We start from the raw sequence: 21,782 nt of genomic DNA on the forward strand, positions 1-21,782 counted from the left end.
GTAAGACACACTCTATGAAGTTGAAAGTACAGAAAATATTGTCGTGACCATTCTGTCATGCTAGATTATATCAATAGCTACAACCATTGTCTTGAGAAAAATCAAGAAAATTCAAACATCTCTTAAGTAAGTCTCTGTAAAACCAAGTGACACTTTTCTCTGGCTATTTCAAACAAAAAAAAAAGCTTCCAATTACTTTTATTTTTGTATGGTAAGAATCACTACCTCTGAGTCTTTTTAACTGAGTATTACCCAAATACTTTAATAAAATTAGTTACTACTTAAAATTTTGATACTATTTAAAATTTAAAGATACAGTTAGGAATGAAGGAGTCAGACAGCAGGAGCTTAGACCCTGAGCTTTTTCCCAATTATGATACAGACAGCTCTTGTGTCATCTGAAACAGAATTTGCTGTTAGTACCACTTCCATGCAGGTACAAGTGTGGCTGTTAGACTATTCCAGTGCTTGGGTTACTAGCCCACTAGAAGGGAGGTACTAATTGAGAATCTTAAAATGAGAAGTTAGATAGAGCTACAGCTTTCTTATATTTGTATTCTGGATTTATAGCAGTTTGGTTTTTTTTTTTACCATGCCAGAAGTTTTTCTCCTTTTTACACTGTAAGGGTGGTGGTGCATTGAACAGGTTGCCCAGAGGAGCAGTCCTCTGACCCATCCCTGGAAGTGTTCAGTGCCAGGCTGGATGGAGCCCTGAACAACCTGGTCTAGTGGAAGGTGTCCTTGCCCATAGTAGGGGGATTAGAACTAGATGATATATAAGGTCCCTTCTAACCCAAACCATTCTGTGATTCTATCATTTTCCCAGAATTCATTCTCTTATTGTTGGGACCTGGCAGCTAGGTCAGTGAGTGCCGCAACTACTGTAGTTCAAGACTTCTTAAATCAAAATTTGGTTTTCTCTCCCAAAAGAGAAAGAGCCTGATTTTGCCCAATCAGCAGCAAAGTCTTCCCTTCTCCAAACGCTTTCTTCTTCTGTACTTCAGTTTTTCTCTTGTGCCCCATTTAGTTTAACAGCCTCCTGCTTGGAAAGCTGCACCATTATAAGACCTCTTTATAGTATTCTTTCTGATCTGGGTATCCTTTTTCTTCTCTATCTAACTTTGAAAACATGCTCCTAGAGCTGAGCCTGAACCCTTGTGCCTGGTCTCATTAAAGGTGTCTTTTACTGCAATTCTATTTTGTGCATCACAGGATGCGTAAACCTTGTAAAATGAAAAGCATATATTGTCAGTCTCTTAGTATATTTATCTGATTTGATCAATATTACTTTCACAGCAAATAACAAAATAAAGCAAATATGGAAAAAACTCAAGTGCTGCTGCCTTGAGTTTATCACCCTGTGTTTATGTACAGTTTGCAGTCCTCTTGGGGGTGAGGTTGGCACAGTTAGGATTGAAAGAAGAGTGCAAAATACCTTGTTTCCTGTCTAATAGGTTTAGCCAAAAATTATAATATAACAAATAAACAAATAAACAATATAATATTTGCAGATGGAGTTGCAGTTGGAAAGGAAAGGCTGTGTCGTCTCTTGGCAGAGTCAGTCTTGGCTCCTTGTTCATGTCTGTTTCTTGTATTTTTAAATTTTCCACAAAGAATTAAGCATTAGCCAACACTGAAATAAGTTCACAAAGAATGCAAAATAAGTCTCTCCAGGGAAAGACGGGATGGAGGAGGAGCATCCCTCTCTTAACCAAAGATGCAAATGTTCTGCAGATGCTGATTATGTGTATGTTTAAGTGAGACTGGGTTTCAATGAGCAGTATGGTTTAAATATCTTGTTTAAATATCTTGCCAGGTAAATGCCAATATTTACATTTTCATTTCAAGGTGGGAATTTTAACATGGATTTTAATTTAGGTAGGATAGAGCTGTCATTGAGAACTGATGCCACTAAGACCTTAATTTTTGGATAATATCAAAGAGACTACTTACAAGTGTTGGCAGTTTTGGAGACCTGGGAATTTGACAATTGCTCATTTATCATTTAATTGCCTTCAGGCCTGGGTTAAGGAGGGTAGTATCTTCCAGTTGTTTAGAAATGAACTTTATGGTAAAATAATTGAAAGAAATGGTATTGGGTCCTGCTGAGGTGAAGTTCATTTTGCCACAGCAGCCCTCCCAGCTGTGCTTTGCATTAGTAGTTGGAAAGGTGTTGACAGCACAGCAGCGCCTTGGCTGAGCAGTGCTTTGCTGAGCAGTGCTGGCACAGCACCAGCCCCTCTCTCCAGCATTTTCCCCTCATCAGTATTCTGGGGTGGGCAAGTTCCTGGGAGGGGACACAACTAGGCCCGCTGACACAAATTAACCAAAGGGATCTTCCATAGCATTTAATTTCAGCTCAATTCCAAAAGCTAAGGAAAGGAGAAGGAAGATGGAACATTGGTTATTTACAGAGTTTGCTTTCCCAAGCAAAAGCCCTGCTTCCTGGGAAGTGACCAAACATTGCTTGCTGATGGGAAGTAGAGAATAAAATTGTTAACATTTTTTTCTCTTGGTGCACATGCAAACTTTCACTTATGCTTTAGTAAACTGTCTTATCTCAACCTATTGTTTTCTATCTGATTTTCTCTCCTCTTTATGGTTGGGAAGGGGAAGAGATAGAGCAGCCCCATGGGCACCTGGAATCCAACAAAGGTCGGCCCACCACAGAAATTATGAAAATACTTGAAATTTTTTCTGGCTTTTTAATGATGAATGAATAAACACTTGTATCATCACTGGCAGTTGAATTGACCTGAATAATGTAAATAATGATGTGACATAATCCTTAAAATGCAAGCATTCTTGATAGAATTAGATAGGTCATTGACAGATGGTCATTCTCTACATGAACATTAACAAGCCAAGAGGGCTTTTTTTCTTGAAGGAGATGATTAAGTATGAAGAACCTATTTAAAATATGTAGGTCTGACATTCTTCACTTACCTAAATGTAAACATTGTTCTAGAACACAAATTCCATGGAGTAATGCACACCAGTCTATTGCCTTGATGAACAGCGTGAATTGACTCCATTGTTTTAAGTATAATTTAGCTCTTTACTCCTCTTTCTTTTTCTGGAAAGCATTTCCAGTTTCTTGGGTTTGAAAGTATACCAATTGTATATGTTGATTTCCTTTAATTATTAAAAGTTTTGGTTTATTATGTTTTTGTCTTTTCTCTAGATTATGGGATGACGGAATTATTGATCCAGCTGACACAAGACTGGTTTTGGGCCTCAGTCTCAGTGCAGCACTAAATGCACCCACAAAGAAGACAGAATTTGGAGTTTTCAGGATGTAAACTTAAACATGTGATCATCAGAATTACCTTTGTATTTGCGGCTGGGCAGCACACAAACTACAATATTGCAGAGATTAAAAATAAAGATTTGTAAGATTCTATTTTTAATGAAACTTTCATCATTATTTTCACTGACTGTAATTGTCACACAGTGCTTCAGTTTTTTGATAATGATTTGAGATTAGTCATTTAAGTGCTTATGTAACTGCATTGCATTAATAAATGACAATTTATTGATTCTCTTATATAAATAAATGTACAAAATAAGCTACATATTTGGTCCATATCAGGTCTTGTGTTTCTTTTAATTCTTTTCTATATGTCTCCTATAAATGCAAAGAACTTTTGAAGTCCAACAAAGAAAACCCCACGTTTGTTAATAAATAATTTTGTGTGAAAGGGGAGTGCTGTAAGGAAAGCCAGGGATTTCAACACAGCATAAAATTTTAGATTTCATGGAGTTGTTGTCATCTTGTTCTATCTCTGGCTTTCATCCAGGAAACACTGCTTTTCTGTGTGGTTCCCTGAAGTCAAAACAACTACTGAACCTGATGGATGCATAATGTTTTCTGGAAGAGATGGGAGGTGTGTGCTGGTATCTGTGAAATCAGCAGATTGCTGAGAGCACGTGTGAGGACAGGGACTGGCTGCAAAGGTGTTTAAACATCTTGGCATGTGGTCCATCTGGTAATTTTGGTTTCACAAAGACAGAGTGATCTCTCCACAAGGGTCAATGTTTTTTTTTCAGAGCAGAAGCCCAAAATCCACTGACCTAGGAAGTTGTGCGATGCTGGAATGCTTTCTGATTATTCTGATTTATTTATGGTAGCTTGTTGGGGTGAAGTTTTTAAGAACTCAGTTAATTTGTTCTCTACAGTAACATTGCACCTTGAAGAAACTACATGCTGTTCCATCTAGGAACAGGAAGGTGATTTCATTTTATCTAGCTTTGCTCTACAGGTGCCTGGATAGCCATTGCCAGAAATATCCTTAACTGAGACTCAAGTCCAAGAAGAGCCAGTGTACATGAATAGAGGTCCTATCCTGTGCTGGCCTGTGGAGAGACGAAAGACTGCTAAGAGGAGTGATCATTGGGGTAAGATGCTAGCTGCAACCTCTATAGGCTTGTGTGGAAAGGAGTTCTCCTTGGATCCAGGAGGAAGATGGAAGGTCTGCTGTCTACCAGCTTTTCCAGTTGGGTCTCGGACAGATGCAAAAGAGAAAATTAAATAGTTCCTTGGAGTGGGAATCTTCAGTGTAGGATACAGACAATGTAGACAGCCTAGCATATGTTGAGCTGTGTAGTCTCTGGCACACTTGCCAAAAATTGCACTAAAAGAGCAATTTTCCATCTCTTTTTAATGAGATTAGATGTATCCAAAGCCTATTGTATTCTGCACCACTAGAAAGATACTTCTGTAGGTCTGCATTCTCATGCTTACTCTTAGTATATTAAATAAATATTTAACAGAGAATAATAGTTTAAAATACTGTTAACTAGGCACAGAGCTGTGCTTGTGTGCCAGTTGTCTCACTACACATATTTGTGAACACAGTACAGACCCAAGATTTCTTGATCCTGAAAGTAAGGTGAAATTATGTATGGTTAGTAGGCTTCTGAAATGCATTTAAAAATATCCTACTTTTAAATACAGATTTATAAAATATATATATATGAAATATAAGCAAGGATAAAAAGAGTTCCAGACCCTGAAAGGCTGTTAGTAGCTTTCAGTACGAAGAATGCACTGTATTTTCTCCTCCAGTTGAATAATCAGTTCAGGCACTTGACTTTCTGTTCTTAATTATGGGGGTCACTTTTGCCTGTTACTTCCAAAGCCATGAGGACTACTGCCTGTTTCTGCTAACAAATCTGATCTCTTCTGAATAATATTTTTATTTTTAATATATTATTTCAATTACACTGGTAATTAAATCATGCCAAGTTGGAGACAGTAATATAATCCTGGAATACAGGTGATAGAAGCAGGTATGTTTTGTAAGATGCTTCTGAGAATGGTAATTCCCTGTTGCTTGTTACATCTGAAAAGACAGTTCTTTACACTTGTCAAAATTTCTTCCTCTGAATATGTGTGCAAGCAAAGTCAAAACACATGTCTAATTAAATAGGAGTGTTCTGTCTTAATAATACTTAGCTTTGGAAACATGTTAAACAAATGAAATTAATCATCACAGGCTTAGCATCCTATCAGCATGATCTGGTAAGCAGTCACTACCGAGCAGGATCTTCAGTGCAGAACAGCAGTTCAGAGAGCCACTATCAATCCTCTACTACACAGCTATTTTGGAAAAGCTTTTGCATGTTCCTGTGCTGCATTCTGTGTGGGGCACTGACTGCACACAGTGCGCCTCATGTGTGATGGTGTTCTGATTGCTGAGATGGTCTCTTGCTGCCCAGAGGTGTGCTTAAAAACATTGTTGTCTGTGGAGTCAGCAGGAGCAGAGTTGGACCCCATGCTTGTACTACATTTGATGATGCTGTTAGATCTATTCATGCTGTCTCAATCACCCAGAGCTCTCAGATTTTGTCTGCCACCAGGAGTTTCATGCTTTTGTAGTAGCAGCTCCTTTCTAGGTTTAACATGGATGCCATTACAACAGTAATTTTCAGTTTTCATTGGCACTGTGCTACCAGTAGGATCTATTTTGGAGTGAAAGGAAATTTTAAATAAACCTAGATTAAAGGTAGATTAAAGGTACTGTAAGGGCATAATATTTTTGACAGCAGAGGCAATGTAAAACCTGTGGGTGACTATTGCAAGACTTCTACTTGTCTCTGGTACATGTAACCTCTTCACTGTGGTATTGAAGCAGCTCACAGCCACTAATCTGTTTCCTTTCTGGAAAGGGTGATACTTGGGATTACACTGATTTTTCAAATGGAGGTTGACGAACAAGGGAAATAGCTGTACTACTATATCAAGCACACAAACTGTGGTGGACCAGAACATCACACAAAGTGCTCTAGATTTCTGGGGACCTTTGCCTTGGGCATAGCTGTTCTGAGGATAGGGGAGGCCAAGAGGTTACCTAGTTCCATTTCTCCTTGATACTTAGACATGGTCTCTTTAAGAGGTTAACACTTACCTGCAAGGAGTTTGAGTCACTACTGTGGCCTTGAGAGTGTTTTCAAACACCTCTACAGAAGGAAATGGGAAACCATGAATGAGGTGGGCTAAGCTTCACGTCCCTAGAGACTGCTGCAGTAACCTAGGGTTTCCTTCTTAAATTACCTGGGCTGAGGTGATGAATTCAGGATGGATCGTAAGAATGTACCCATTGTCATTTTCCTTTTTATTTTCACAGCAGCTAGGAAAGTGCTGGGAACCTGGAAGCTACAATTTGGTCTTCAATCAAAATTGGTGGCAGTTTGTTCAACAAACATCAAAGCAGAGCCTCTGGAACACAGTCATTACAAGACTGCTTCCAGGGCTGAAATGAGATGTGGATAGTGCATGGCCTCTGTGATAGCTCTGCGTGTAGAAATGGAGAACCTGGGGACCTGTTCCTACCACTCTTCCACTGTGTGGGGTTAGTTTATTGGGGAGTTTGTAGCCTCGCTGTTTGTGTGGGCATTGTATGTACTGTTGGTACATTGTGGTGTATGTACTGCTGTTCTGAGAGCCCATCTTTTATTTAAATGGCTTTTTTCCAAACTATTACTCATCAAGATGAATTGCTGTCTCCTGCTGAAATACATGTCTTTCAAGTATGCCTCTGGACTCTTATTACTTCAAATGCGGCAGAACTCTGATTTATGTTAGATTTTCCTCACTGTTCAAGGCTTCAGTAAAAAAAAAAAAAAAAAAGCCTTGATTCAGAAAGCCAATGATGGTATATTATTTTTTTAAATTGTGGTTTGTAAATTAAGGCAATTTAACAAGGCAGTTATAAAAGCCTGCTGCTTTTCTGCAAAGCCTTAAAGCATACACTTAAAGCCAGATGTCCATTTTTGTGTCTCTGATTCAGTAGAGCACTTGTTCAAGTGCTTGACACTAATCTCCACAGTCCAGTAGTCCTAAAACCCATCCAACTCTATGTCTATGCCAAGCCAAAACCAGAACACACATAAATGCCTCAGAACTGCTCACCAGCATCAACATAAACCTCCATTATTTTCCACTTTTAGAAGTACACTTAATTATTTGATCATAATGGAAGAATGTGATTATGAAAAGCATGTATGACTTTCAAAATTACCCATTTGATGTACAGATGCCAATGCACATTTGTAGTGTTCTGCTTGTACCTTGTGTGCCATAACATTTGCATGAAGAAAGTATGCTTTGAGAAACTTGAAACTTGTTGTACTTAGGTGCAATAGAGCTGTCCATTCCCAAGATCTGATTGCATTTAATGTGGATTACCCAGAGCTAAGATCTTAAGTGTCACAGGCTCTCCATAGCCAGCTGTCTTATGACTGGTTGCTGTTGGAAAGTACCTGCCTTTTTGAAATTGTAAACAGTGATTTTCTGGTTTTGCATCTCTGACACTCTGGTAGCCTCTGACACTCTTATTTGATATTCAGTTATCCGGCTGATGTTAATCCTGCTGATTTTTTATCCCTTAGTGCTGGAGACAAAGTGTACAAAAATAGCTGAGTGGGGGACAAGGGATAGTGATGTCTGCAGAGATAGTGTGATACAGACAGTAACCGGCACAGACACTTGTGCTGTTCTGTGGGTGTCTATAGCCAGACAGATAAAATTACTTTTGGAAACAGAAATTTGTAATTGCCTCCACATTCCACTATAGTTTTACTGGAGTAGCTAACATTAAATTCAGCTTTTTACTGGAAGTGCAAGTTGGAAAGCAAACAGTGATTTTTTTCTGAGCATCTCTGGTTTGTTCAACACTGCGTAAGTAATCCTCATACTATAAAATATAGTCTAGATTTTTGGTCAGGCTTCACAGATGCTGCTTTTAAAGTTGAATAAGCCATATATCTGCCTCTCTGAAGTGTTGCTTTTTTCATAGCTTGGGTTATTTCTCTGTTCTAAGAAACTTTGTTTTGGCATACCCATCATTTTCAGTATTGCATGTGGTTGTGGTTTTACTCCAGCCTGGGAACAAAGCCTGGACTTTGCTATGAGTGGTTTACCACCAGCCTGACATCTGAAATCTTAACCTTCCCTGTGGCTAAATGAAACTAGAGGATTCTCTGACCAGCAATTACAAATGAGACCTTTGCTGGATGTGATAATCAATAGGAGTGTGTGGGAGGAGGTAAGAGCAAGAGGTGAACATACAGCACTGGAGGCAAGGAATGTGATAGATCAGAACCTCAAACAAAATGCTGCTGTTGAAAATTACTTGTTGAACCACACTCCGTTTGTTCCCTTGAAAAAATGCCTGTCTGCTTAGAAAAATACATGCCTGGACCCATTTAATTTTTCTTTAAGCAGCTTTGTGTGTCTGCTCACATTGTATTCTCACATTGTATTGATTTTTCAAGCTGTTCCTAGCTCCCTTTCCTAGCTTCCCTACAAATGACCAGCTGTTAAGAGTTTGTTAACAAGGTGGGAGAGTTTTCTTAACAAGGTTTTCTAGTTTCCTCTTTCTCCACATGATCGTCCCTTCACCAAAGGAGATGCAGCCCAGTTCCTGCTGCTGTTGACTTGCAGTCAGGAACATCCCCATAACCACTTCAGAGCTGTGATCTTGAGGTTAAACCTGCTCAGAGGTAGACCCATCTTGTTGCCTCCTTGTCCGAGCAACCAGATGGCCAAATGTCTCATGCCAGCAAACTGCTGCTCAGTTTTACCTCAGCCTTGGCCCAGAGGAGACTGGAGAAAGGCACAGCACTGTCCTTCATCTTGCATGCTCTTCTTGGCATGCCACTGCTTTTCTTAATGGGAAGAGCTGCCCCTCCCAGTGAGGGGCTGTGAGGCCTGTGTAGGTTTGACCTGCCAAGGATCTTTTTAGTGAGAATATTCATGGACACAAGGCCACTGGGCTTGCAGACCCAAACGTCAGTGAGAAGGTGTGAATGACATGTGTTCACTGATGCTAGGTCTCCTTTTGGTGGCTGAACTTTTTCTCTCCCAAAATGGAGATGGCCTCATTCTGCACACAAGGGTGTATAATGCTCCCCAAGAACCTGCTCAGTGGTATGCACCATTCACAGTTCTGCTTGATGTATTAGCAGTTGCTTTTATCCTGGGCTTTTTGATGCTGCTTCTTACCTGGCTCTCAGTGGCCCTGAGCCCCACTACACTCTTGGTTCCCACCTGTCCTTATTCAGGCATTCACATCCTCATCAGCTTGTTGCTCACACTATCACACGCCCATGCCTCCCACTCCTTTAGGCTAATCCTCCCACATGGCTCTTCCTTCCTTCTAGAACACTGTGTTTCTCTGTAGCCCACGGGGTACTACCCTCCCTCCTGTCAGATCCCTGTGTTGACTTCCAAGCCTAGTCTCCCTAGTCTGCAATCCCAACTTCCACTTTCATCTGTGTGTCCAATGTCCACCCTCTCCCTCAACCATCCCAGCTCCCAAGGGTGAGGGAATAGTTTCTCTCTCTGTTCACCGCTCTCGACTGTGGACGAGCACAGGGAGTGCGGCCAGGGTGTGGCTGGGCTGGCCGCCTTTGCTCGGCCGCCCTTAGAGATGGATCCGCTGTTTGGCCCGAGGGCAGGGACGGCCGGCGCTTCGGGGCGCCGACTGGGGCGGTCGGGAGGTGGGGGCGCGGAGCCTAGCCGTGCCGTGCCGTGCCGTGCTCACACTCGGGGCGCGGCGGCGGTGGGCGCTGACGCACGGCGGGGCGGGCGCGGCGCTATAAAGGCGGCGGCGGCGGCGGCGGCGGCGGAGCGGCAGCACCATGGAGAGCTGCCGGGCGCTGGCGCTGTGCGCCGTGGCGGCCGCGCTGCTGCTCAGCGCCCGCGGACACGGAGCGGCCCCGCCGCGCCGCGCGCGCGACCTCGGCCCGCCCGGCGGCGGCGGCGCCTCCCGGGAGAAGGAGCTGGTGCGGCGGGAGCGGGGACGGGCGGGGGGCCCGCCGGGGCGGGCGCGGGCTGACGGCGGCTCTGTGGTCTCTCGGCAGATCGAGGCGCTGCAGGAGGTGCTGGAGAAGCTCAAGAGCAAGAGGGGACCGCACTACGAGAAGAAGTTCGGGCAGGTGCCCATGGTGGGTGTCCCGGCGGGACGGGTCGGGACGGCACCGGGAAGGGAATAAAAAGGAAGGGGAAGGGAGCAGAGCAGAACGAGGCGGGACGGGACGGAATGGTAAAGGAACGGGAAGGGACGGAATGGGGAGAGCACGGGCGACGGGACGGGACGGGACGGGACGGGACGGGACGGGACGGGACGGGACGGGACGGGACGGGACGGGACGGGACGGGAAGGGAAGGGAAGGGACGGGAAGGGAAGGGAAGGGACGGGACGGGAAGGGAAGGGAAGGGAAGGGAAGGGAAGGGAAGGGAAGGGAAGGGAAGGGAAGGGAAGGGAAGGGAAGGGAAGGGAAGGGAAGGGAAGGGAAGGGAAGGGAAGGGAAGGGAAGGGAAGGGAAGGGAAGGGAAGGGAAGAATAGGACTGTTCTAGACGGGACGTGACGACACGGGACAGAATGGGACTAGGCTAGACGGCACGGGACTGTACGGGACAGGACGGGGCAGGACTGGGCGGCCGCTGGTGGCGGTGCCAGTCACCGCCGGCCACTTCCCGCAGTGCGACGCCGGGGAGCAGTGCGCCGTGAGGAAGGGGGCTCGCATCGGGAAGCTCTGCGACTGCCCCCGGGGGACGTCGTGCAATTCCTTCCTCCTCAAGTGCCTGTAAGCAGAGGCGTCCCGGGACAAGCCGCCGGGAACGCAGGCACTGACGTCTGGCCGCCCCGACGTGCCGGCGACTTCCCGCAGCTCCTCCGCCCGAGAAACGCAGCGAGAAGCCCCCGCATCGCCCGTGTAACGCCGTCCGTGACATCCGACATCCGTGGAGCTGTTTTCTTTCTCTCCCCTGCCTCACCCCGTCCTCTCCCTCCACTTCTCCCCCGCTTGTTTTTGTCCGTCCAGGAAAATCCTGGGCCGTGGGAGTAGAGGTGCCGGTCCCGGGAGCTGCAGTGCCATCCCAGTGCAGACCCGAGTCGAGCCAAGCCTTGCCGGGAACCATACTGGCCCCGGGCCGTGCCCCGGGCCGGGCGGAAAACATCCACCCAGTGTCGGCTGGAGGAGCCGGGGCCAGGGTACTCCCCTGGGGTGGTTGAGGGTAGCAGGGCCAGGTGGGATGCAAGTGTGTCCAAAGCACCTTGGCCCCCTCTCTCTTGCCTCCCCGCTGAGAGGAGCCGGTTCGGCACACCCCAGAGCAAGCAGCCTGCAGCCCTCGGTGGGGTTCACCCGCACCGCTGGCCCCAGGCCAAATCCAGCTGAGCTCACCCTGTGCTGTAGAAAATTCGGCATGAGACACTGATGGTGTGCAGGGGGTCCGGCACTAGCCTGGCTGGGGTGGGGCTGGGGGGAAATCAGTTGCTTTACCAGGGTCACCACGGAGAAAAATCTGTCTGGATTCATTGCAAACTACCTGGGGATATCCTACTCATGTTTCTACAATGAACTGATGTATATAAATATGTCTGTCCTTCACAGGTACACTGTGTATTTCAGCAAACTCATAATGTGTTTTAATCTTTTGTCTCTATTAATAAAGTCAGTGTTCTGATGACAGTATTTTGGGTGTTTTAATTCACACATCAGAACCCTTAGCACTTAAAGGGAGAGGCTAAGCGTATCTCCAAAATTACTGCGTGTGTTACTGTGTGCTTTAGCCAGGCTATCAGCTAACCAGCTCTTAATTCTATCAGCATGGAGATGAGGGGTTGCATGGGCCAAGGCAGATACAGGGGAAAGATATACAAGGGAATTTAATATTTCATGCTGAAGAGAGCACAAATTTAGGTGAGAAGCCCAGAGTTTTGTGGGAAAAAGGCTTCTGTAAGGCATTTGCTTTACTTCTAAACAGTAAGAGCATGTAAGCAATTCTGACTGAAACAGGTACAGAGAAGCTGACTTCAAAAAGAGACCCGCCACTGCTCAATTTGCTACCAGTATTACTACTACTATTGTTGCTGGTATTGTAGTTGCTGGGGTTTATTGTTGTTATTAATTATTTTTCAGGACTGGAATGAGTTCTTCTTAACCTGGAGAGGACAAAATAAAGGGTAGCTGAAAACAGTCAGTGTTAAGGCTGTTTTAGCAGGTGGTTTTAGCTGAGGTATGCCATTCATGGACAAGAGAGTACTGGCCTGGGGGACTGTGTATGTGGGGGAGGCAGGAGTGGAGTGTTAAATTAAAGCAGAAGCCATGGTGCACTTAGTGGGAACACTGTTCAGGGAGGACTTGACAAAGTGAAATGGGTATGTAGTGAGCTGGGCTAGAGTAGTCAGGAGTTGTAGCCAGCTCTGCCTGCAACTTTTGTGACCATTTTGTGTAATGCCTCTGTGTGATAGTGCATTTTCAGGGCTGGAGCCAAGCATCAGGTTTTGTAAACTGGTAACTTGTTGTGGATGTTTTTTATGGTATTTCCCAGAGATATTGTAGAAATCCTTAATTTCTCAAGGAATTATAAATCATTTTTGTAGCATCTCTGGTTCCCATACAAACAATAACAAGGACTTATATTTCAGTATTTTTTATACTCTGGCTGTCTGATGGTCCTGTCACTATTTACTGTGTTACAGAGCACAGCTCATGAGTATCCATACAACTATATCCTTTAAATCTAGGTTTTTACTTATAGTAGCTAACAGACAGAATGGGTTTTGTTGTGTGTATATGGGTATTTATAGCTTATATTTTAAACCCAGGATGTAAGCTAAGCCACCCAGCTTCACTCCTTGGCATGAGTTTCTGGCTGCATTTAATTTTCCCATACAGGATAATTTTCTTATGCTTCCCTCATCTGAAACATCCCCTTTTGCTACCTTATATGGTACAATGCTATTACTTCAGGATCATTCAGAGGTGAAACTAGATTATTAAGGGCTTTATTCTATTCAGCTTATGTGTTGATTTTATAGTTCTTGTTTTGCCGGATTATAGTGCTCGAAATTAAAAGTGCAATTTACATAAAGATCAAAACCATAAATCTAGAACCTAATTTAAGGAATAAGGATTTTGGGATTACTTGCATGGTACTGACATTATGACAATACTCTCTGCAATGTTGTGTGCATTAACCTGAGGGCTCTTACCTTGTTGATTATACATGACCACTTACATGACATTAGATATTTCTATTGTAGAGATTTAAAAAATAGGTCAGGAGAGAAATTTGTGCTGTAAGAGTCAGGACAAAATTGGCATTTGCATACTTTTCACTCCTGAAATAAATTACATGAAATTATACCAAGGTAGACCATACATACAACGTATCCAAGACAAGAAACACAGATTTTGAGGGTTCATCTTGAATTTAGACATCAGAGAAAGCGACAAGAAATTCTGGGTTCAATAAATGTGGCTCAGAATTAATGTGTTTACTGAGTATGAAGTAGAAAAACCCAGCTGCTTCAAGTCCTATCATATTAGAAGTCAACCACAGTAAATCTGCTTGCCTCCTGTCAACTCCATCTAAAGAACAAATTTTTCTTTTTGTCTGAATCTTCCCGCTAGAAAGAGATGTGAAAACTGCTCCTAATAGGCTGGTTCTCAGGTTATTTCTTTCTGTGTGGTGGACTGACCAGCAGTTTCAGCTGGGCCCACAGCCCAGGGGATCAGTGCTGTGTGTCTGGGTGACTCACCAGTTTCAGAGGCTTCTGGCAGCTCCCAGGTACTTGGGTTTGTCTAAAACATTACCCCTGTTTTCAGCTACTCTACACATGAAGATGGAAGCATAGAGAGACATAATGAAAAAGTCTAGCAAAAAGGTGTTAATTCAAGAGAGTGGTATATATAACTGCTATCTGAAATAAATAAAAATTAAATATCATGCTAGAAATCAAGGAATCTATGCAGAGACGCCATTTCTGTCAGTAGTACAACCCCAATGAAGAAGCCAGTTGAACATAAGGCAACTGGACAAAGAGGCCCAGCCAGTCTGTCCAGTTTGTCTCTTCCTTGCTATCTGTGGGCTTTCCCCATGTCATACCTGCTAGCACAGTGTGATCCTCCTTTTTCTAGAGCAAACCTCTTCCCAGAGACCACCTAGTCAAAACTCAAAGATAATCAACTTACACTAATTATCTGCAGCCAAGTCTTCTCCAGGAGGCTCTACATAATTCTTGGGCTTGGTGTTCCTGGTGGAGGCAGGCACTGTTCTTCATTAACCAGCATTTGGAAATTGTATGTCTATGGGTGGCAGCCCCTGGGTAACAGATTGCACAAGCATTGAGAGGAAAACTGAGGTTCACATCGGAAGTCACAGAGTTTGAGGTAACATTGCATGGATAAAATGTATTTCACATATACTGGACATTTTCTTCTGAGGTGGATTTTGCTGCTTCTCAGATTCTGGGTGTTTTTTTGTTGTTGTGGTAGGTTTGCTATGTTCCTCCCTCTTTCCTCACCCCATTTCTTTCAGTGCCTCCTTCTCTGAGTTAGCAGAGAAAATAGCTACACACTAATCAACACTGATTGATAGGATATGTGGATGTTCTCAAATGTTCAACTGTTTTGTAACTTGTATAGAAGTACATGACATTGCATCCAGCCAGTTGCTCTTCCTTGCAGGGTTTCAGTTTAACAAAAGTAGTGGAGATTTTATGCCTCTCTGTTGGTGGTGGCTCCACCACAGATTGGAGCTGGGCAAAAATGAAACCAGCAGAAGAACAAGAGGTGGCAGTGTTGTAATGGAATGATATTCTCAGCATGCAGCTGTCTCTCATCTAAATGAGCGTGTTAGCTTATTAGAACGGATGATTGTTTTTTATTTTTTTTTTTTCATTACAATAGAGCAATCTGGAATACACCACCATACCTTGCCTGTCTAGAGAATCTGTGACCTCTTACAACTCCCAGCAAGTCACCCTTCGGATCTAGGTCTCTAGGAAATGTGGTAACAACTCTTGCTGGGAAGGGAGGCTGCACAGAAAGAGACTCAGGAACCTGAGCAGCCTTCCTTCACCACCTCCCCCAGATCCCTCATCCCGTCTGTGTGAGCCCTTTTTCAGCTCAGGTCTGGGCCTTCAGATTTTGGCAAGATTGTGTAGAAGGTGTGTGGGACCTGCCTGGAGCCCTTCCACACAGTCTGTCTGCAGTAGCAGCCATAATGAGATGGAAAATGGAAATGAAAATATAAATACTGATTAAGCATTCAAGGGTGGCCCTTTTGATTCCTCCCAAGTAAGTGGCAAATACTCCTTTGTATGCAGCAATTGACTTGATTGCAACTTGGAGATCCTGCCTGTTTTGCCCTGGAGGCAGACAGTATTCTCACTTGCAAGCACTACTGTAACAGAATGACCACAACCACACAGGAGCCAGACTTTGTCCCAGTCTTCCAGTCTCCTGTGATTGTCTTGTAGGATCCTACAGGATTCACAGAAATTATCACACCAATGCAACGAACCAGCTGTTGGGTTCCAGCTGTGAACCACAAATTACATTTCAGGGTCTGACACAGAGAGTGGATGATGGTGAGGGCTCCTTCCTATGCCTGGGAAGACAGATCCTCCTGGAAGCTGTGCTAAGGCACACAGAGAACAGGGAGATGATTTGAAACAGCCAGCACAGCTTCACCAAGGGCAAGTCCTTCCTGGCCAACCCAGTGGCCTTCTGTGGTGGAGTGACAAGAGAAGAGCTACAGATATCTATCTGGACTTCTGTAAGGCCTTTGACACAGTCCTCCACCACACATTCTCCTCTCTAAATTGGAGAGAGATGGATTGGATAGGTGCACTGCTTGGTGGATGAGCAATTGACCACATGGTCACATCCATAGTGTAGTGGTCAACTGCTCAATGTCCAGATGGACATCAGTGAGCAGCAGTGTCCCTCAGTCATCTGTATTGGGATCAGTACTGTTAAAAGTCTTCAACAATGAAGTGACAGTGGCATGAAGTGGAGGTTTGCAGATGACATCAAGCTGAGTAGTGCAGCTGACATTCCTAAAGGACTGGATGCTGTCCAGAGGGGTCTGGGCAAGCTCAAGAAGGGAACAGAAATCTAATGAGGTTTAACAAGACCAAGTTCAAGGTGCTGCACCTGGGTCAGGACAACCCCCAGTATCAGCACAGGCTGGGCATGAACAGATCAAGAGCAGCCCTGTGAGCAGGACTGGGGTTGCTGGTGGGTGAGAGGCTGGACACGACCCAGCCATGGGCACTCCCAGCCCAGAGAGCCAAACGTGTCCTGGGCTGCATCCAAAGCAGCGTGGGCAGCAGGGGAGGGAGGGGATTCTGCCCCTCTGCTCTGCTCTGGTGAGAGAGATCCCACCTGGAACCCTGCACCCAGCTCTGGGGTGCCAGCACAGGAAGGTCATGGACCTGCTGGAGTAGGTTCAGAGGATGGCTATAGAAATGATCAGAGGGGTGGAAAACTTCACCTGTGAGGAAAGACTGAGACAGTTGGGATTGTTCAGGGAACAGAAGGCTACAGGAAGATCTTACTGCAGTCTTTCAATACTCACAGGGGGCTTTTCATAAAGATGGGCACCACTCTTGGCAGGGTGTGCTATGACAGAAGGCAGTGTTTTTAAACTGAAAGAGGGTAAATTTCATTTCCATATAAGGAAGTAATTTTATGATGACGGTGGCATAAAAAGGGCACAGGTGTCTCAGAGATGTAGGAAGTACCCCAGTCTGGAAATACTCGGGGTCAGGTTGGACAGGGCTCTGCAACCTGATCTAGTTGAAGAAGTCCCTGCTCGTTGCAGGGAGGTATTGGACCAGATGGCTTCTAAAGGTCCTTTCCACCACAAAGGATTGATTCTATGACTCTATAAAAAAGACATATCATATCCTACCATTCTTCACAATAGACTAATTAACTCTAGTTAGTGGTCATGTGCTGATTTTCTCCCTTATGAAGCTGGAGCTCTAGGATGTCTGTTTGCACCGATCTGGTTAAAGTACATAGCCACTGACTAACCTTCCAGACCATTTAGAATTCATTAATGGCACGCAATTTTCAGGTGTCCCAGCACATGCCACAGCATATGTTGCAGTTGAGATGGCCATGATACACAGAGTATCACCATGCAATTTCAAGAGGCTTTAAGCGTCTGCCCATACAGAGTAACATCATATCACTGCAGAAGGCTGCACGCAGCTGGTCTTCTTGTTCTTTAGCCCAACCTTTTATACTCCTCATGTTCATGCATTGCACTTGTGCGCTTTCTGTTCCCTTTGATGATCGGTCAGTGCACCTGGGCACTCATTGCTTTCAACGCTGCACACCTGCTTCTTACAGCTGTAGCCCACTGGGGATGAGGCTCAGCCACAGCCCCATTCCCAACTACCCCAAATTGTGTACCCACATTCAGGTACATTCTTCTCTGTTGTATCAGCTAGAAATTTATATCTGCTTTTTCCAAAAAGCTCTGTAGAGCAATCATACATTTGTTCACCTCTTTTTTTAATAGCCTGTCAGGTGTTTTTCTTTTCTTTCCTTGTTACATGTGGAATTTTTTCCCATTGAGTTGCTAGGAAACACTGACGGCTGGGTGTGTGAGACGGTACTCTGGTTTTCGGGAGTTTCTCTCAGGGGGAAGCGAGGGGGGCGGAGGGGGGTAGGAGGGACAGAGATATTGCAAGAACAGAGGCAGGAAAAAAATGGGGCTGGAATGTTGCGGGTTCTCTCTCACTGGGCTTTGAAGGAGGATGGTCGGACTTGCGGTCTGGGGAAAGGAATTTGCTGCCACCACCACACCCCAGCCAGGAGCTGCTTTTCTTCTGCCACTGGTCGCGCATCCTCCTCTGCCCAGGCTCACCTATTGCTGTGGAGTTTCTGATACATCTTGCTCACCACCCCTGGGTTTCTGCTCATCCCTGCCGTCCCAGCTCGGCGCTCCCCACTCCCCAAGTCCCGCTCGGCCCCGGGAGCGGCCGCCCCGGGCCGGTGAGGCGCAGCCGCTGCTCCACCCCCGCCCGCCCGGCCCGGCCGCCATCGCCGCCCGAGCCCGCCCACAGCGCCCCCGCGGCCGCGCGCGGAACTGCAGCAGAGGGAGCGCGCCGCGCCGCGCCGCGCCGCGCCGCGCCGCGCCGGGCCGGGCCGGGCGGTACCGCAATGCTGGCGTTGGTTCGCTTGGACACACCGGCAATGAACTGCTGCTCCGAGCCTCGTGTGCTTTGCCTCAGAGCCCCTTACCTTCAAACTTACAATAATTCAGAGGGAAGGGCTTTACATTCTCCATCCCAAGGGAAGCTCCTGTCTTTCAAACAGAAGCAGGTTTTGATGCCCAAGCGTGGGGCCCAAGATCATTGAGAGGAAAAGGGTGAAAAAAAGGAATAACGGTTCTTGAGAAACCTATTTTTTTTTTTAATTTTTTTTTTTTTTTTTTAATGTGCTGGATATAGAAACTTCATTAGGTGTCACTATGTGGTCGAACCCTGGTTTGGGTGGCACATGGTCATGGCTATACTTCTCCTTCTTGCAGGCCCTTATGTAAACATGTGTCCTATAATTAGAACTACTGTGGCTGTTATCCAGTTTCGAGGTTAGTAAGTGAGGTATTAATGGATTTTTAACTTCCTCTGGAAGCCAGGCACATGAATTCACAGCTATCACACACTACCTGTACATATTAAACTCTGCAGATATTAAGTAGTTTCTACAGAGAACTGTATGCAAACTATATGCAGTTCTGAGTTTCTATACATAGTAATCCAAACAGAAAAATCACATAAACAAGAATACACTTCAGGGACAATTTAGTGCCTGGAGAACTGATCCATTTGGTGGTTGCATCAGTTGTTCTTTTATTTAGATACCAGTATTGTACCCTGGCCAAACTGCATATTTGTTCTGATTTGGAATTTCTTATGCCATTTCATTGTTATTACACTATTTATACGGCTATTTCTAGCTCACAAATCCTTAACTGACTAAAGCATGGGAGGTCTGAAGAGCCATAGAAAATTTCCTGGCTTCTGTTGATGACATTGTGTAAACTCTATTTTGAGAAGCTTCCTGGTAGCTCAAAAGAAAATCCTGGGGCAGAAGTTGTTCAGATTATTTGTTATCAGAATATTTCTAATGGTGTTTGAGAAAATTAAGGTACATAAAGCCGTGCTAATTACTGCTTTCCTGTCTGGGCAATAGCCAGCAGCTATTGGAGAAACATAAGACTTCAGGCTCCTGCTGTTATGTCAGGTTTGGGGCTGTGGAAGGTGCTCTAGGAGGAAGCTCCAGGGTGATCCGGAGTTCTTGGCACGGGATTTGGCCTCTGGTAGCTCTGAACACAAGAGGGTGCTGGTTACTGCGTGGAGACTTTCCCTTAGGAAATAGCTTTTTTTTTTTCCTTTGGTTCTAGAATGGAAAAGAGAGGGAAGTGTGCTGCCCTGAAGACCCATATGCCATGTACTGAAGAGTCACCAGTATGCATGAAATCACAATTATTCAAGTAAACTTCCTTAACAGTATTGATGTTACAGATATTTATTGTTTGCATCCTTCTTCATCCATCCTTTACTCTTCCTGAAGTCAAAGAAAGTAGTATTAAAAAAGGATGCAACCTTGTGCCATCGTTTCAGCAGGTCTGGGTACTTGGATAAAGCAACTGTGTAGCTCTCCCACATGAGGATTTAGCAAGGTTACCCCTGGGCTCAGAAGGCATGCTGCACTGGAGACTTTTCATGCCACCCACATTCTGGATGGACTTTTTTAGTCAATTTTGACTTGTTTATGGCTCCATTATGAGAATATGCACATCCAAACACTGTTAAACATATAGACAGATTAGTTCTTAGACCGTTCTACAAATTCAGCAGAAGATGGAAGCAGAGGAGTGTATACAGTGTTCCTTGGGATATTGCAGGAAAACAGTTTAGCTGTTGGTAGAGAAATTATCACATTAGTTTGCTGGATTATATATACTGTGCCTGGAACTGGGATATCTGCATAAATGAGTAGCCAGGAGCCCAGTTTTTTTCTCTAAATCTGGTACATTGCCTAAGGAGGTACCACTTGAATTAAAATTAGTTGAGATACATACTTGGAGAAGAACAAGAGACATTTGAAGACAGACATGAGAAATTGCCTATGCCTTGATTTAAAGTATCTTATGAATGTTGAGAATTTATTAACCAGGTTCTTGACTGTAAGACAGGGGTTTATGAAACATGGAATTTATTCAGATAAATTGTATTTTTGGTTGGGGGTAGTGGGGTTTGTGCTGTTTAAGAAAGACACCTATTCACGCTTGTGGTTTTTTTGTGTTTATTGTGGTTCAGGAGAGACTGATGTTGAGGTGGGACAGATAATCCAAAAATGACATGGTGCTCTGTTAATTTTAAAATACCTTAAGTAGATTCTTAACAATACATTTCAGCACTGCTATTGCGGGCACACACACTTACCTACCTATGAATCAACCAATAAATCTCCCTGTATGCACACAGGTCAGCAGAAGATGTAAGCAAGTTTCATCATGCGATGGAAAAGGAGGAAAGAGCTTTGCAATAGTTTTCCTTTTGTATATGCCAACTTTTATCCAGTCTCTTCTTGTTCTTGAGCAAGCAGAACTACTCTTTTAGTACCATTATTAACTTTGTATCATCTTTCTTAAGTAAGCCTAACTTTTTCTCCTTGGAATGGCAATAAGTAAACTGTTTAATTCAATTTCCAATTCAATTATGTCCCTTCTCCGTTTTCTCACTCTGCAGTCAGGCCATTACTTCAGCACTGGAAAATTTTTCGCTCTGAAAGAATACGAATGCAGCAGTGAATACAAACAGTGAGCTCTTGCAACTTAAATAGGTACCCCATTTAATAATGACTTAATAGGGTAGAAATCAGCTAACAAAAATATGCAATTTACCCCTGAATTACTGAAGAAATGCTCTACAGAGCTGCCAGACACCTTGAATGGAACTGCTTCTAAGTATATCCAAAATACTTAATGCCAGGGACATTTGTCAATGGAGCTATCAAAAATTGAGTATTCATCAAGTAGTAGCTTGAACATACTCTTGGAAAATAATCTAAGAAACTACCTGATTATGAAAGACAATATTTTAAGGAATTTTTACCAGCAGTCAACTTAGATTCAAATTCTTTTTTTTAATTGAGATGTAGCTTCATCTTTTTGTGTCTATCCTTCCAATTTAATTCTTTATGGCAGATCAGCAAAGTCTTTGTCATTTACTGAAAAAAATCCAAAGTAAGAAGTAAACAATGCTGCTGCCGAACAGCTTTCAATACATCTGAGGACTACTTCTTGTTTTGACTTACGCACTGTGAGTGAACAGCTATAATCTCCCTCTAGAAGAGATGTTTTGTATCTGGTCTGAATGAGGACAAGCCTTTGTATTCCAGAAGAGTCCTGGCTGCTACTCTCCAGACAAGCCAACACACTGAAACAAGCAGTTTG

The 21,782-nt window shown here is 44.2% G+C and overlaps 2 protein-coding genes across 2 annotated transcripts in view; both read left to right on the forward strand.

Moving 5' to 3' along the window:
* The window catches only part of MCCC2 (methylcrotonyl-CoA carboxylase subunit 2), a 36,684-nt gene extending 33,109 nt beyond the window's left edge, over window positions 1-3,575 (forward strand). The window contains exon 17 of the mRNA XM_021537142.2: window positions 3,185-3,575. Within this exon, the coding sequence (XP_021392817.1) occupies window positions 3,185-3,302 (118 nt within the window). The 3' untranslated portion in view covers window positions 3,303-3,575. The remainder of the gene's footprint in view (window positions 1-3,184) is intronic.
* A 6,571-nt stretch (window positions 3,576-10,146) lies between these two features.
* On the forward strand, window positions 10,147-11,170 carry CARTPT (CART prepropeptide). Its single transcript, XM_021537105.2, has 3 exons — window positions 10,147-10,290; window positions 10,369-10,452; window positions 10,992-11,170. The coding sequence occupies exons 1-3, from the start codon at window positions 10,147-10,149 to the stop codon at window positions 11,097-11,099; spliced, it is 336 nt and encodes a 111-aa protein (XP_021392780.1). The 3' UTR covers window positions 11,100-11,170.
* Window positions 11,171-21,782: the final 10,612 nt, after the last annotated feature.

This window comes from Lonchura striata, chromosome Z, assembly GCF_046129695.1.
Source record: "Lonchura striata isolate bLonStr1 chromosome Z, bLonStr1.mat, whole genome shotgun sequence".
Lineage (NCBI taxonomy): Eukaryota > Metazoa > Chordata > Aves > Passeriformes > Estrildidae > Lonchura > Lonchura striata.

Coding starts and splice junctions, on each gene's coding strand:
- CARTPT (XM_021537105.2), top strand. CDS start 10,147: ATGGAGAGCTGCCGGGCGCTGGCGCTGTGCGCCGTGGCGGCCGCGCTG. Junction 10,291..10,368: donor CCTCCCGGGAGAAGGAGCTG/GTGCGGCGGGAG, acceptor GTCTCTCGGCAG/ATCGAGGCGCTGCAGGAGGT. Junction 10,453..10,991: donor AGTTCGGGCAGGTGCCCATG/GTGGGTGTCCCG, acceptor CACTTCCCGCAG/TGCGACGCCGGGGAGCAGTG.